A 14,803-nucleotide genomic window follows, 5' to 3' on the forward strand; every position below is an offset into this window, starting at 1 on the left:
TTGCAAAAATGCAACTCAGTAGTAGGAGCATTTTGTCATTGCACATGTTCACCGCCACAAAATACATTTCCCAGGATCGTTCCCAAAAGTTTCTTCTACCAAAAGCTTACATATATAGCAAAACTGAAACAAAAGAGAACATACGAGAGAAGCTGCTACAAGAGACATCATAGAGAAGGGGACAACAATAAGTACATAAACCAACCGGGCCATGTTTCGAACAATCTGTGTAATCTAAGTTAATAAAAAATGAAAAGGATTTCCACTAATAGCCTTAATAAAAAATGAAAAGGATTTCCACTAATAGCCCCGGACAAGGGGTAAAATCTCGGGGCTGCTCTGTATCTAAGACTTACATGCCATCAAACTAGGTGATTTCCATGCGTAGACATCATTGGTTCCCCCCGCACGTGTCCAGAGGCTTCCTCTCGCTCATTCTCAACAATCACTGTATTGAAAGCTTAGCCAAGTACCCTAATCACACTTGATGTTTCGGTAGATCCTTCTTACGAACAAATTGGAACCCAAATAACCAACAGCTCCTGAAATATTTAGAAAGGTCGGCCAGAAGTTATTTACATATGAAGAGCGATAAATACATAATGAAAATAACTCAAGCACAGGTCCCTGTAAACCCTAGTAAGCCCCAGATACAACTGGACTTGACACAGTCAAACCCTCAACTTCGTTCAAAATACAAAAACTAAAAAATCAAATTCATTAAAGAATAGATTTCAAGAGGAAACAGATGGCCTCTTGAGACAGATCGAACCAATCAAAATTCTGACCCGATTTAACTGATCCTTCATTCTGGCCCACTAATTCCACTAAATACCAGGCAAAGAATACATATTGGAGTTCTCTTTCGAAAGGACTTCAAATCGAATATCACATTCCCTAATACGGTTACCAGTGTTCCATAGAAACTTGCTTCAAAATGGTAAAGCTTTGGGATGTAGAAAATATTCTTCACATGAATTAGAAGAAGCAACAATAACAAGGTGCAGGAAGGCAAAATTTGGAATGGAAGCAGTACAACTCACCGCAGAGAATTCCTAACCCAAGGCAAAACATGAGAGTGTATCCAAAATAGAAGCTGGTCTGGAAGAAGCCTGACATCTTAGTCTTGACAGAGTAGTAATATATTGAATACAAGTACACATAGACAGCCGTGGAGGCAGCAGAGAAAAATGAAGTCCACTGCCAGTGATAGTTCTCAGCATTTAGCAAGAAATATGTCCCAACAATTGTAACGCAAACCGTTACAATCAAGAGAATCACAAAAACCAGCAGCATAAATCCATAGACATAGTACACCTGTCAAGTGTAAGATAAAAAAGTGTCATTGAACTTTGACCAGGCATTTGATTAAGCAGGGGGGGGAGTTGTTTCTCTTATTTATCCCTTCAAAAGTGCAAAATGAAAAAAAATTGGAACTACATTTTACCACAAAACATCATCAAGCAGAATAAATGAAACTATCGACCATTCAAACAGAGCTGAATTAGTGCAAATATAATCGAAGAAATGGTTGGAACTTGGAGCTGTCAAATTGTTCAGCCACCAAGTGCCTTACATTGACCTTGAAAGGTTTATTTGATGCAATGATGTCATTTTGTTTCTATAAAACCGAGTAACATAAAGACACCTGATCTAAAGTCTTCCATCCAGATAATCTCGTACGACCCCTAAACAACTAGACTAAACTCACAATTCTAACAAATTGCAGCACTCAGAAATTTGAATCATGTAAATCGAAGGATGATTTCCCTGGGTACTGGCATTTTAATTATTTGTTTATGCAAGGCGAAGGACAACCAAGCATTTGTATGAAAGCCATTCAAACATGAGAATCAAGTCGTCACATTTACCTTGTAATTCCAGAAGGATGTGAAAACAAAATACATCTCAATGAATATGCTGCCAAAGGGTAGTAGCCCTCCCATCAAAGAAACTACAGATGGTGTAAGGTACCATTTCTTCTCTGGGATTGGACGAGGAATGGTCTTCACACGGCATGGATTGTTTGGGGCACCACTACAGTTTCTTCCCACAACGGTACCAAGAAGTGCAAGGGGAAAAGAGACGAAAGCCCAAATAAGGAAAACAACCACGATCGTGCCAAAAGGAATGGCAGCTAGCGATCCATAGAATATAGCAATTGTATTCAAAACGAAACCAATCCCAAAGCACATAAATGGGAAAAGTGATGCACTGAGGAACATTGATTTTATCCAGTTTTTACCTGACAAGAAGAGGACATAAATAATGTAGTAAAACCATCAAAGAGAAGCTCTGCGTTTCAATGGTGCTATATAGAAAATCAAATGCGCATAACATCTAAGGCAAATACAGCACTAGCTAGTCATTGAGCATACCTCCATTGCGTGAATACATTCCACCACTTACGTAACCCGATATAAATGATGTCAAAGCATAGCATAGTATGAAGGTTGTCACTATGGCTCCTCTCCTGAAGAAGATAAGCAGAAGTATAAGTACCAATATGAAGCCAATGTTCGGATAAATAACAAAAAAACTCTCAAGAACGTGAATAGAAAAGGGAATAGGTCTATCCTGACAAGCAACTCAAAATCAAATGACAAACAAATTATGAATGTAGAGAACAAACATCGCCATTACCCTGGGACAACAAGGAACACAAGGAGGCGCGAATGGAGTGATCAATAAGGCAACCAACAGAAATGATCTATGGCTTGATGACAAACATGTTATTTCAAGGCTAACAAATTCATTCTCAACATACCCGATGTACAAGGTTCCAACAATTGCAACCAAGATGACAACAAGAACAAGCAACGCCAACTGAGCACCTGTCCCAACAACAGCAGAAAGTAAAACTAGATTGCGAGGAGGCCGAAAAACATCCCCATGGACGAGCTTCCAACCAGACTCCTCACTTACATCTCTTTCCTGAAAATGAGGACATAACATTTCAACCAATTATGGGTTGCCACAAGATATTAACATCTCTTATTCCAATTGAAATGTAGGCCCATTCTCCGGGGGGGTGTGGCACAGCAGATCCAGGGGAGGAAACAGTCAGTAGGGAAAACAGCAGAAGTGCTGAATGCTGCAGAACAAAAATAGACAGAAACATTCAATTGGGAACAAAAGCAAATACATTGGTTTGAGAGCATTACCAAAGACTCCAAATCATCATCCTCCCGAGCATATTTCGCGTAGTCATTTCTAAGCGTTCGCATTAGTATCATTGACACCAGACCAGTGAGAAAGATAACCATCATGAACGAATTAAAAATGGAGAACCAGTGAATCTGCATTGTACAAATGAATCACAGTTAAGTTCTAGTGAACGGTTCATAAATACCATAAACCAACTAAAAGTTCAAATCCCCTAACAACTTGGCCTAAATTATAATCTCAATTTTGTATCAACAAGCACCACAGTTGGTGAATTGCTAATGACACGCCAGTAGTAACCATCATTCCACCGTAGTAGGGACGGGGAAACACAAAGACATTTACCTGATGCTCAAAGAAAGGGTAATCCAAGTAAACATTGAAACGGCGAGCAAAAGTGACATTAGTTTTGATCCATTTGACAGAATATGTCATGTGTAGCGTTGTCCCCACTTCCAACGGTTTAGGGCTCTCTTGAGTGAGATTAACATGAATGATCTGCTTAAAGAAAATAATCAAAATCGAACACATGAAGAGGCCATAAAAAATCCACATGGTTAAGAATCCAGAACCTGATTCTTGTTGTATTTAACAAGGATGTTCTTATGTGTGTAAAGCACATGCTTCTTGTTATCACTATTCTTGTCAGGATGTAGCTCACCAACAAAACCTACAAGATGGTAAGATGATGCATTAAAGCAGTTGGTATCATTTTACCGTCTTAAAAAGCTACAAATCAAAAGACACTGTTTCATTTTGCAACCTCAAAGTATTACACAATCCTCATTTTGGCCTTTAAACTTCACTTCTTTTTTTGTGACCATAAAAAATTGAGCTTAACTCTGTGATTATAATTCTTAACTTCCAATTTTCAATGTGGCGTGGTTATTTCCGTTATAAGGAAAGACAATATGGTTAAAGGACTAAGAGCCCGTTCCAGAAAGGGAAAAAAGTCCTTACGTTTTAAGAAGGCAATTTCAAGCTCAAAAATTATGGGTTTATCTACAAATACGCAATATAGATCTTGTTTGAAAGATCTCGATGAGATCTTTTATACGATGCAAAAAAAAAAATTGAAAATTTATTTTTCATTTACATTATTTTTGAGTTTGAAAATGTGAAATAAGCTGCTTATTTTTTAAGAAGGTTTCTGAAACGGGGTCTAAATGATAAAATCTCAAGTTGAGTGACCAAATGAGAAAAGGTTTAAGGGTGCAAAGTGTAATTTTTCATAGTTACAAGCAAAGGTTAAATACAAAACAAAAACAAAAAGTAAAACAACACGTACCCCATAGAGGTAGATCATCTGAACTTGTAATCAGCAACCAGAGACCAAGAAAAATGAGATCAGAAAAAAAGGCAACAAAAATTAGGATAGAACTTCAAGAAACTATATAAAAAATTGCAACACAGAAAATAAACATCCACACCAAATAAAAAGGCTATGTAATCATGTTCCCCCAAACCGTATCTCAAATGGAGCCACATAATTGGAATTATACAAATGTCAGTGCCCATCGCAATATCAAGGATCCTTACTGGTGCTCAAGGCATCCAATGCAAAAGTCAAGAGGAAAGAGTAAAAATCAGAAAGTTGAAAAAGCAAAAAAAAAAGGACATATTCTCGAGCCTGCTAGAACTCCAAGAAATACTCCTGTCCAGTACGACACTTGACAGGCTTCCATTTGTTTAAGTATTTCTTATCTCTAATCATGTTTCTAAGCTAAATAGACAAGTTACAGGTGGTTGATGAATAGAATGAATATTCATTTTTCACTTATTACGCTGTTATGTTAAGAAAACATACCAACAAAAAGGAAATTACTGCTTTTTAATGATGACTATTACGGCAGTAGCACTTAATTACCACGATCACTATAATCATAAGTAAAAATGTATACAGATGACATTCTGATAAGCAAGGCAAAGTATGCCGTATGGCCAAAGCATTGTTCAGGCAATATATGCTGGAACTGAGGCCATCACGGATCATGGTAGAAATTGCTTAATATTATTTCAATTTCCATTTTCTAATATTACAATTTCCATTTTCCATATAATAACTAACTTTATTCTGCTCCGAACAACAAAGTAGAACATCAAGGATACAAGCACAACCCAGTTTCTACACTAGTGACATAAGATTACAGAGAAAAGTTGCAACTGTCTAGTGTCTATGAATTCTCAGCAAAGATGATGCACTCTCTTCCCAAGCCAGGCAATTCAGAATCTTCCGAAACAAATTTGATTCCAATTTCCTTTTGAGAACCCCAAGGTCCAAATTTTTACTGCATTTTCCAATCCATTCATCCATCATCGGACCAGTAGCAAAAAGAAGATGATAGCGAATACATACCCATGAAAAATTCGAGCCAATAACTACTCTCAACAGCATCCTTAAATTGTTTCACCTTTGCTTCATCAAGTTCGATATCGCAAATGGAGTTCTTATCCACATTTTCTGCCGAACAAAGCCAAAGTTTGCCACTATTTTCAGTTAAACACAATAAACCAACCACTCAAAAGATTATGGAAGACGCTTTGTTTTGGTAAGTGTGGCAGAAGATGCACATACTTTGGAATTTTATGTCGATCTGACTATCAATGAGTTCATTGCCACCGAGAACCTCACCGAGACCACCCCACTTGTGAGCCGCATTGCTGGATTGATGACAAAATGGAAGGCTATAATAGTTGTATGTTTCTTGTGGATTATTGTAAGGACCAACCTTATTTACCCATAGGGTAACAGGATTGTCCTGTTGATACTACAGGAAGGAACAAAATTGTGTCAGACAACTGCATATTGCGGCAAGATATGTGAATAGCAAACAGAAAGGAACCAGGTTGACCTATTTCTGGAGATAATAGATAGATTGCAATGAATAGCACTAAGCTTAGGGCCTTAGACCATCTCTAAACTTGAGCAATATTGGGCACAGGTGACAAGTGCGATGTGCAGTGGTAAAGCTTATGTCGGTATGTCTATTCGAACGTTCAATAAGCATAAGTAATATGGAAGTTAAGTTGAGCAGTAATACAATCGAGTTGAGAAGGTTTATTTTCATCATATCACAGCATTACCACTATTCGATCCCATTAAACCATGGCTGATGAGGGCAAGGCCTCATCAAGGAATGATGTGGAGGAATAAACTGAAAATCTATCAACTAGTATGTAAAATTGGCCGGCCACCAGCCTGGACTTCAATTACCTAGCCATGAACCTTTAACTGGGGTTTGGGTTATGCTTGGGTTCAGCTAGGAGCAAGCACAGGTCGACACGGTCTTGGCCTGGTTCACAGGCTGTCAGAACATTTTTACAACCTAACATATACAAATCGAACAAAAACTAAAATAAGAAACAACAAAGTAAAGAGAGATGGTATTTAGACATAGTGATGAGGAGCAAATTATGGAAGGGGTTATGATGCAATTGCCACTTTTAGAAAAGAAAATGAATAGAAGAAAGCAAAAATACAAGCCAATGCCAATGCCAATGCCAACACTATGGTGCAATTGCCATGTATGGGAACCTTTTGTGCCAATTCTCACAGATTCATTCTATAGATCTATTGGTTCGCTAGTTTTATAGCCCTTAGAACATTATAGATTGACTAAGTTGTCGAGCATCATAATATGCTATCCTGAGCTCATACTTTTGTTCTGAAAAAATTGTAATTAATAAGCAAATTATGGAAGGGGGTGAAGCCTGATTTAAGAAGAAAACGAAGAGGTACTTCTCCCTTTCATCTCCCCTTTCTTGTACCGAATGAGATTAATGTCCAAGGGGTTCATACCTTTGGGGACAACCAGAAAAGGAAAGCATTACCAGGCTAAGAGTTTCAACGGAGACATAAGGATTGAATTGCCGAAATGTTATTGCTTCCTATGGAGGATTTAATATAGGCAGATAGCTTCCTTGCTTGCCACATGGCTTTCCAACCATATATGACGATTTAAGTCCCCTTTTCTATGATGAAGTCAACTTTCCCCTCATATTAACTATTCAAACAGGCTCATGTATTCAGCGGCTCTTCTCCTTCTTTGACTACTGTCAATCTTATATCTTCCTTCTCCTCCTAAACTCCCAAAGTCAGTATGAAGGAGTTCCTTTCCAATATTGGCTGTGTTTTAAAAAGTGAGGGTTGGCACAGGCTAAAGCATTAGGGGAGGTGAAGCACCTCTGTAGCATATCAGGCATTGCTTTATCTGTGAAGTTATCAGGTTTCGTATCTCATCAACGAATTTCTGATTAAATGATCAGTACTTATTAGTATGTAAACATGCCATTTACTTGCTTATTACATCAAAACATATGGTCGGCTACGTGTAAGATCTTGGCCCCATTAAACCCAAATCAAAGCACCGTCCTCGCATATCACCAACACAAAAAGCTCGAGCAAGCCCCACTACTCTAAAGGCAATAAACTACCACACTACCCACCGCACTGTCATGCATATACCATAGGCCCATAGCTAACACTCACCAACCTATTAATTCAGTACTTCTCTCTAATCTCGCTTGTACGCAACCCTCCATACCCTCCATACGACAAATTATTCCATACCCTGGGGCACCACCATTGGGGCAGCCCCACCACACATCGGAGTGGGGCCTACACCCATTATCTCGGATTCCACAGTCAAGTGTTCTAAAAGTCGATAGGTGCTAGTCGGGCGGAAAGAGGCGCCTAACTCCCTAGGTGGTGGCTGACTAATCGGCGCCTAGGCTAATTTTTATCTAGGCATTGACCCCCGCCTATCACCTAGACACCGACTAGTCCGCCGCCTAGACCAATTTTTAGAACAGAGCTCCACACCAATTTGTGGTTGAAAAGGGCCGCACCGAATAATTTCTCGGTCTGGAAAGGGCCAAGATCTAAACCCCTAAAACGAAGCATTTCCGTAACAAATAAACCGTTATGTACTCCAAATTTAAAGCAGTTATAGAGCGCAATTGCAAAGAAATGAACATCAACACACATAGATCTGATTACAGATTACATAACGCGAATACAATCAGCCGTGTTGGGATCTGAGAGCTCAAATGTTAAATTAGAACCATAAACGCAGCTGAAATTAGTGATTTTTCTCAAAAACCTATTACGTATTACGCAACGCATACCTTGTGATCGTGCTCCGAAGCGAACGCCAAGGAGACGATGAGGAGGGCGATGAAGGCGAAGGAGGGGAGGGATCCGACGGTGAGACGCATCGGGATCATCGGGATTGCCGGCGCTTCGGATCTAACTGTGCGGAAGAGTCGGATAGAGAGAGAGAGAGAGAGAGAGAGAGAGAGAGAGAAGAGTCAGAGGCTTGTGTGTAGTTGATTACCTTCGCTTCTGGCTTTTGTTTCTTCCTTCGGGAGTGTTAAGAGAGAGAGAGAGAGAGACTGTACGGGCTCGTGTTTACGAATTTAGGTTAAATAGACCGCTGGGTGTATATAGTAACGGAGAATAATGCCTTGTGTCTCTACATATAAAACACTGGTTCATTCCTCGTTTTTTTATAATCAGGTGTCTGATTTGGCGTAGGCGGGCCTCAACTCATTTTCCATTAACGAATGCCACATTTGATACCGGAGCAGCTGGACTTTGGGGTTTATTCCACCACTCATGAACAAATTTCGAACTTGACAGCTTGGGATCTTGGGGTCGTAGTCCATTTTTCATTAGGAAAACGAAAGTGTGATCAATGTACAAAATGTCATATTCAATTTGATGGATTAGGGAAGAAAGGAGTGGTATTTTGTTCACTCACCAAAAAAGTAGATAAATGCATTAGCTGGGCTGGCTCCTATATCGGGAGTTTGAGTATTATGTCTGTGTGTTTAAATGGTCTATTGTACCTCTCTTTAGTCAGCAATTGCCGAGGTGAATTTATATGTGAGATTACCCTCTTACCCTCCTTCAAAAAAGTAGATAAAGGTTGCCCCATGTGGGAGTGTGGGAGATATATTTTGATGATATGATTCGATCATTTTGTAAACGTGTATGCGATGATAGCACTGTACTCTGTCAAAATGACGACCTTTTGACTAGAGATGAGCATGGATCGGATTGATCTGGTTTTATAGTAATCCAATAACCAAATCACTATCTACGGATTATGAATTTAGAGAACCAAACCAACCCATAAAATTTATAAAACCAATCCAAACCATTCAAAGGTAGTTTGGTTTCGATTTTGAATCACGGTTCGCTTAAAATTGAGATATCATTACTATAAACTATTTTAAGTACTTAAAAATGCATAGATAACTTAAACTAAAAGTTATATTGAAATTAATATATTAAAATCATCAAAACTTACTAACATCAACCAACTAAAGAAGAATAGAATACATTAGAAAATAAGCTACTGAGAAAAAAGAATAGAAAATCACTTTACTAAACCCAAACCTTGTATGTTTAGCGTAATAAAATTGTAGGGATAGGAAGTTTAGGAAATTAATATTGGAAGTGAAAGAAAAGAATAGGGTGGTGGAGTAGAGTATTAGATTGTAACCACCTCCCAAGCGGGGCATCGCCATACAAATTGAGCGTTGTTGTTTGTTTGGTTCTTTGCTTCATAAACCAAGATCGTGGATATTCTCATGACTAGAAACATCGCCACACGATAGCAGTTATCATCAAAACAGAGTCGTCACCTAGTTTATAAAAATTAGGAAAAACAGAAAGAGATTTCGGGTACGAGAGCCAAAAGTACAATAAAAGGAAGGTGTTAGGCACCCCTCTTTGCCCAATTGTGAGGCTGGCCCATAATTGTTCGACATAAGATTAATACATTGTGGGGGGCTGATTTCACTGTGATCTTCTTGAGCCTTCTTCTATAGGCTGTGGGAGTGTTGAAGTGATCTTGTGTACCTGCAGAATCGGAGGGAGCTGTTCCTTCGGGGGAAGAAACTCCGACGAGCAAATTAGTAAGCAGAGGAGGAAAAAGAAGTTTAATCAGAATATTTTGCTGGGAGAGAGAAGAGAGTAAATAGTAAATTTTTTAGACCCATTTACCGTTGGAGGTGGTCCTATATTTATAGCCAAAGATGTTGAGTGCTGCACAGGCTGGTTCTGCAACCCACGTGGTGCGCCACGTTCGGATGATGTCACATGTCAATGCATTTATTAGGCGTCACTTCTCTGAAGGTTACAGAGCCGCGTGTGTCAGTGTCAGGGAAGTCACATCATTCAGAGATGTCATTTTGATTATCAGAGAGGACAGCTAGTGTATCATCAAAAGCTTACGAAATCCTCCGCATAGGCGGTATCCGAACAAATACCTTACCGAACAAAAGAAATCCTCTTAGAGCGTTCATCACATATTCCGAACAGTGATGACCCAACCGAACAAATGAAATCCGTTCGCCCCTCGAATATACTCCATTGTTCGGAGACACACAAAGGGTTCACCTACGTAATGAGCTCAGATAGGCACGACCCATTAGGACTCTTTCACCCTCGGATATTTCGGCCCACTACAATAGCCCCTCTACTTCTTCTTCATTTGTTCGGAAATGATGGAGGAGTAGAATAAAACGGCCGAACAATAGGTTCTCTCCGAAGAAACCGCGGCTTGTTGAATAGCTAAAGCAAACCGAACGAAAAGCTCGCTTGAACTTCACTGTATGTTTCTTTGATCAGCATTTAATGCATCTGTAATCGCCGATTTCAAAAATGCCATGCGTCATGATTTTACTGGGTGGCAGTACAGCACGTACTTCGTGTGACACGCGTCAACTATCGAACGGCACATCAATCTCCCGCTCTAATCCAATGGCTGGGGTCCGACACCGCTTCGAATTCCACACTTAGTATAAAAGGTGGAGGATGCAGAGAGAAAATCACTTTTTCTCCCCACCCTTCAATCATTTCTTCAGTTCCAGTGACGTTCAACACCAGAAAATCGCTAGAAATCTGAAGATTTGAAGGCTTTGGTCACAGATTTCTCTTGATCTTCAGGTATTTCTTGAATTTTGATACTTTTCGACACATTTTGGTTGTTTTCGAATGCGTCTAGCCCCTAAAAATCAATTTTTCCCTTTTCTGTTTCGACTGAAACAGTCGCCTGAACTTTTACATGTTCATGTGTTCTTCCGAACACATGTTCATCTTCAACTCGTGTTCTTCCGAACACGAGGATAACTCCAAGCGTGAGTTTCCAAAGGAATACTCATTAAGAAGCTTGATGAATACATTAGAAAAAAACTTGAGAAATAAATACTAAGCTTTTAACCATTGGAGACACGTGGGGTTCCTGAACATCCATCCCCGATCACTTCCTCAAATGGTAAGGAATCCTTTCTTCGGAATTTCTGCCGACAGATAGTCGTTCGGGAAGTACCTGAGAACATTAGCGATCACTTGGAATGACATAGAACACCGAACATAGGCACTTAGATTCTTGGCCATGCAAATCGCTAACGGTCTTATTCCATGCACTTGTTTGTTTCTAGGTATGGAGTCCTCAAAGTCAACCCCGTCGGGTGAGTTTTATCAGTCGGTGGATACTGGAGCATCGGATTTCGGTAGGGTTGATCTCCAATTAGCCGAAGTAATCAGAGAGTTTGCCCGAAGTTATCGAACCGGGTCGAGTGGAGGGGTTCCTGAAGGAATCAAAGGGATTGACTATCCCGCCAAGGTAATACCCCTTCGAACAATGGGGCCAGACCCTAATATCATAGATATAGACGAGGAATCGTCAGATAAAGAACTTCCACACGACGAAGTGGAAGAGGAAGAAGACGCTGAGGAAGCAGACGAGGCTGAGTCCGAAAGAGAAACACCTGTCGCTTCGTCAAGCCGAACGAATGAGGAAACCGTCATCGGAGAATCTACGTCCCAAGCTCTGAAGGTGAAGAGAAAAATCGTACAAATGGATCCCGATATAATTCCCGACCGAACGGGAAGGGATCCTTGCCTCTATTGGGAATGCTTTCAAGATGAGAAGAGCATGAATCTCTTTCGAGCGGTTTACGACATTCCTAACGATGTCGTTATTACGCTGGTCCAGGGCCCCCGAATAAGATTTAGTGACGAACACATCACTGTACCTTTGATGGCGATCACAGAAGGGGGTCTTCGATTTCCAATGCATAGAGTCTTGAGGGAGTCACCGCTTTAATCTCACTCCGTGCCAATTGAGTGCGTATTATTCACTCGGTAATCAAACTAGCCGAAGTCAAGATGTTTAGACTCGAAGCCTATCACTTCTTTGAAAATTACATGGTGTCGCAGAACGTTAGATATTCCCGTTACTACCTATGTTCTCGAAGGAAGATGGAAAAGATCATTCCTGAGGGTATGTACGACTCGGAGAAATGGGCCTCCGATTACGTTGAGGTTCGGAGAAATTACCAATTCCCCGAACTAGAGTATGGACAGTTCGAAATTGCTACACGTAGGTGGTCACCGAGTAAGAATCGTTTTAGCTTATTTTCATCATCTTGGTGTTATATTAATTTGCTTAACTTGGACTTTTTGCTAAATTGTCTCACTCTAAGTTGTTTTTTTTTTTTTTTTTTTTTGTTCGGCAGATACTACCAAACTCAATAAAGTTCTCTTAAGGGCGGCAAGAGGTTGCGGCCTAGCTGACTCTCTCTTTACCATTCCGAGGGAGGAAAGGGACACCCCAACAATTCTCAGGTACGAAGCTACATACGGGGGCCGCATTCAAAGAAAAGTAACCGATGAACGGGAGCAAGCTTCTCGGGTTGGCTCAGAGGATATTCCAGAAGAACTTCTCCCGAGCTCATATAAGCCTCTCCGAGGAACAATTTGATTGCCTACCGAAGAAGAACCCTTCCTAGAGCAAGAAGAAATGCCTCCCAGAAGCATTAAGATCGTTCTTCAAAAGAAATTGGAAGAGAAGGAGAGGGAAAAAGTTGAGCTTAAAAAGGCTGGAGCTCCCGGGGCTTCGGGTTCTGCCCTGAGCAAGAAAACCCCGCCCCCCCAACTATCTAAAAAACGACCACCCACCGCCCCCTCCTCTCCGAAGGATCCCCTTGCGAGCAAAAAGACAAAAACAGCTCCGAAGAGGAAGAGCCAGGAGGTTGAGCTGCCGAAAGGGGCGCAGGGAGAAGGGGAGAAAGAAAGGATGGAGCTTTCCTCGGATCTCGACACCCCATGGGTACCCAACTTCATCACTCCAAATAAAAAGCAAATCCTAAAGTTAGACAGTCTGAAGGAGGACCCCTCCCTGGCTTTCACCCTCCACTCCGGGCTGGCCTTACCGAGGGACATACAAAGCCCCCCGTCTCTGAAGGCAGCCTTAAGCGAGTATTACTTTCATGTTGGAAGAGTAAGTAGATTTCTCATACTTGCAATAAATTCTTGTACGCTCGTCTTGGTTTCCTTGGATAAATTTCATTTGGTTTGACTGCAGGCCACCCAGTCCATCATGAGTGCCCAATGTTATCTCACCGAGCATGACAAGAAGTCGAAGCTGCTGAAGCAATCGGTTGAGCATAACAAAAATGTTGCCGAGGACTACAATCCGAGCTTGGAACAATCCGAGCTTGTGCGCCAAAGCCAGGAACTTCAGATTTGAAATCTGAATGACCTGATCAAGGGGCTTCAGGACTCGACCGAGCATACCAGGGCCGAGGGAAAAGACGAGGGTCTAACAGAGGGAAGAGCTCTAGGATGGGAGGAGATGAAAAAAGAAATGGAGAAGGAGCTCAAGGAGCATTACGACAAAGGGTATGCCCAGGCTGAGGAGGACGTGACAGACGAGGTTCTGGAAGTCCAAGCCGAAATGAAAGATGGCCAACACAAGGAAAGCTTTATGCTCGGATACAACAGAGGCCTTGATGACGCAGGGGTTGAACCTAACGATGAAAGAAGGACTTTGGTGGAAGTGCCTCCCCTCGCCCCTACCGAAGCTGAAGCAGAAGAGCCAATAGTGGCACCAATCGAAGCTACCACCGTGCAAGCCCCTTTGGATGCTCCTGCTGAAAGTTGATTTTAATTCGTTTTGTTTGTTGTTTTTTTTTAATATATTTAATATGGTCGACGCCGAACAGTTGGCCCTTGCCAAACCATATGATGTAATTAAAACAGGTTTGAGGATGGTGCCGAACGGTTTTACTACCGCCATGCCTTGGTGACTGATGACTTTTATTAAGAAATCTGCAAGTCTTTTTACTCGTTTTAACTCCTCTCTATATACGTCTTTATTGTGAAGGAACTCAGATAGCCCAAAAACTTAAAAATTTGTGCAAGTCTTTTTGTTCGGTTCGAATCCATGTGTACCCAAGTATAAGCCTCATGTCTTAGTGGATGGTCATAGTGTAAAAATGAGAATCCGCTAAGTCAAATGAATGGGTACACAATAAATATCGTCATTCGTGAATACCGAAAGTGCGAATTTCCGAGCCGAAGGCTACGAGGGCTACGAGAATTGCACCCGAACAAACTAATTACCATAATCGGGCGAGGCGGGGCTACGAGAATTGCACCCGAACAAACTTATGTTTATTTGATGTTTTAAGTAATTTTGCACGTAAGGTTCCTCGTTGAGCATTTCAGGTGATACGTGAATAAGAGGCTTTATTTTGATGCCTCGTACAACCCTTGAGGGAATCCGAGTGGCGAGGCCCTGAAGAATACAACTGTCGAGCTATGGGATGATCAAACGGAAGG

The 14,803-nt window shown here is 40.9% G+C and overlaps 1 protein-coding gene across 1 annotated transcript; it reads right to left on the reverse strand.

Moving 5' to 3' along the window:
• Nucleotides 1-8,541, reverse strand: LOC131300554 (transmembrane 9 superfamily member 1-like). The gene is made up of 12 exons (XM_058326453.1): nt 8,293-8,541; nt 5,741-5,933; nt 5,522-5,626; nt 4,454-4,471; nt 3,738-3,835; nt 3,511-3,663; nt 3,165-3,299; nt 2,768-2,934; nt 2,379-2,473; nt 1,872-2,245; nt 1,044-1,317; nt 1-542 (listed from the first exon to the last, which is right to left on the reverse strand). Exons 1-12 carry the CDS (start codon nt 8,389-8,391, stop codon nt 475-477), a joined length of 1,779 nt encoding a protein of 592 aa, XP_058182436.1. The 5' UTR covers nt 8,392-8,541; the 3' UTR covers nt 1-474.
• Nucleotides 8,542-14,803: the final 6,262 nt, after the last annotated feature.

This window comes from Rhododendron vialii, chromosome 9a (assembly GCF_030253575.1).
Source record: "Rhododendron vialii isolate Sample 1 chromosome 9a, ASM3025357v1".
Taxonomy (NCBI): domain Eukaryota; kingdom Viridiplantae; phylum Streptophyta; class Magnoliopsida; order Ericales; family Ericaceae; genus Rhododendron; species Rhododendron vialii.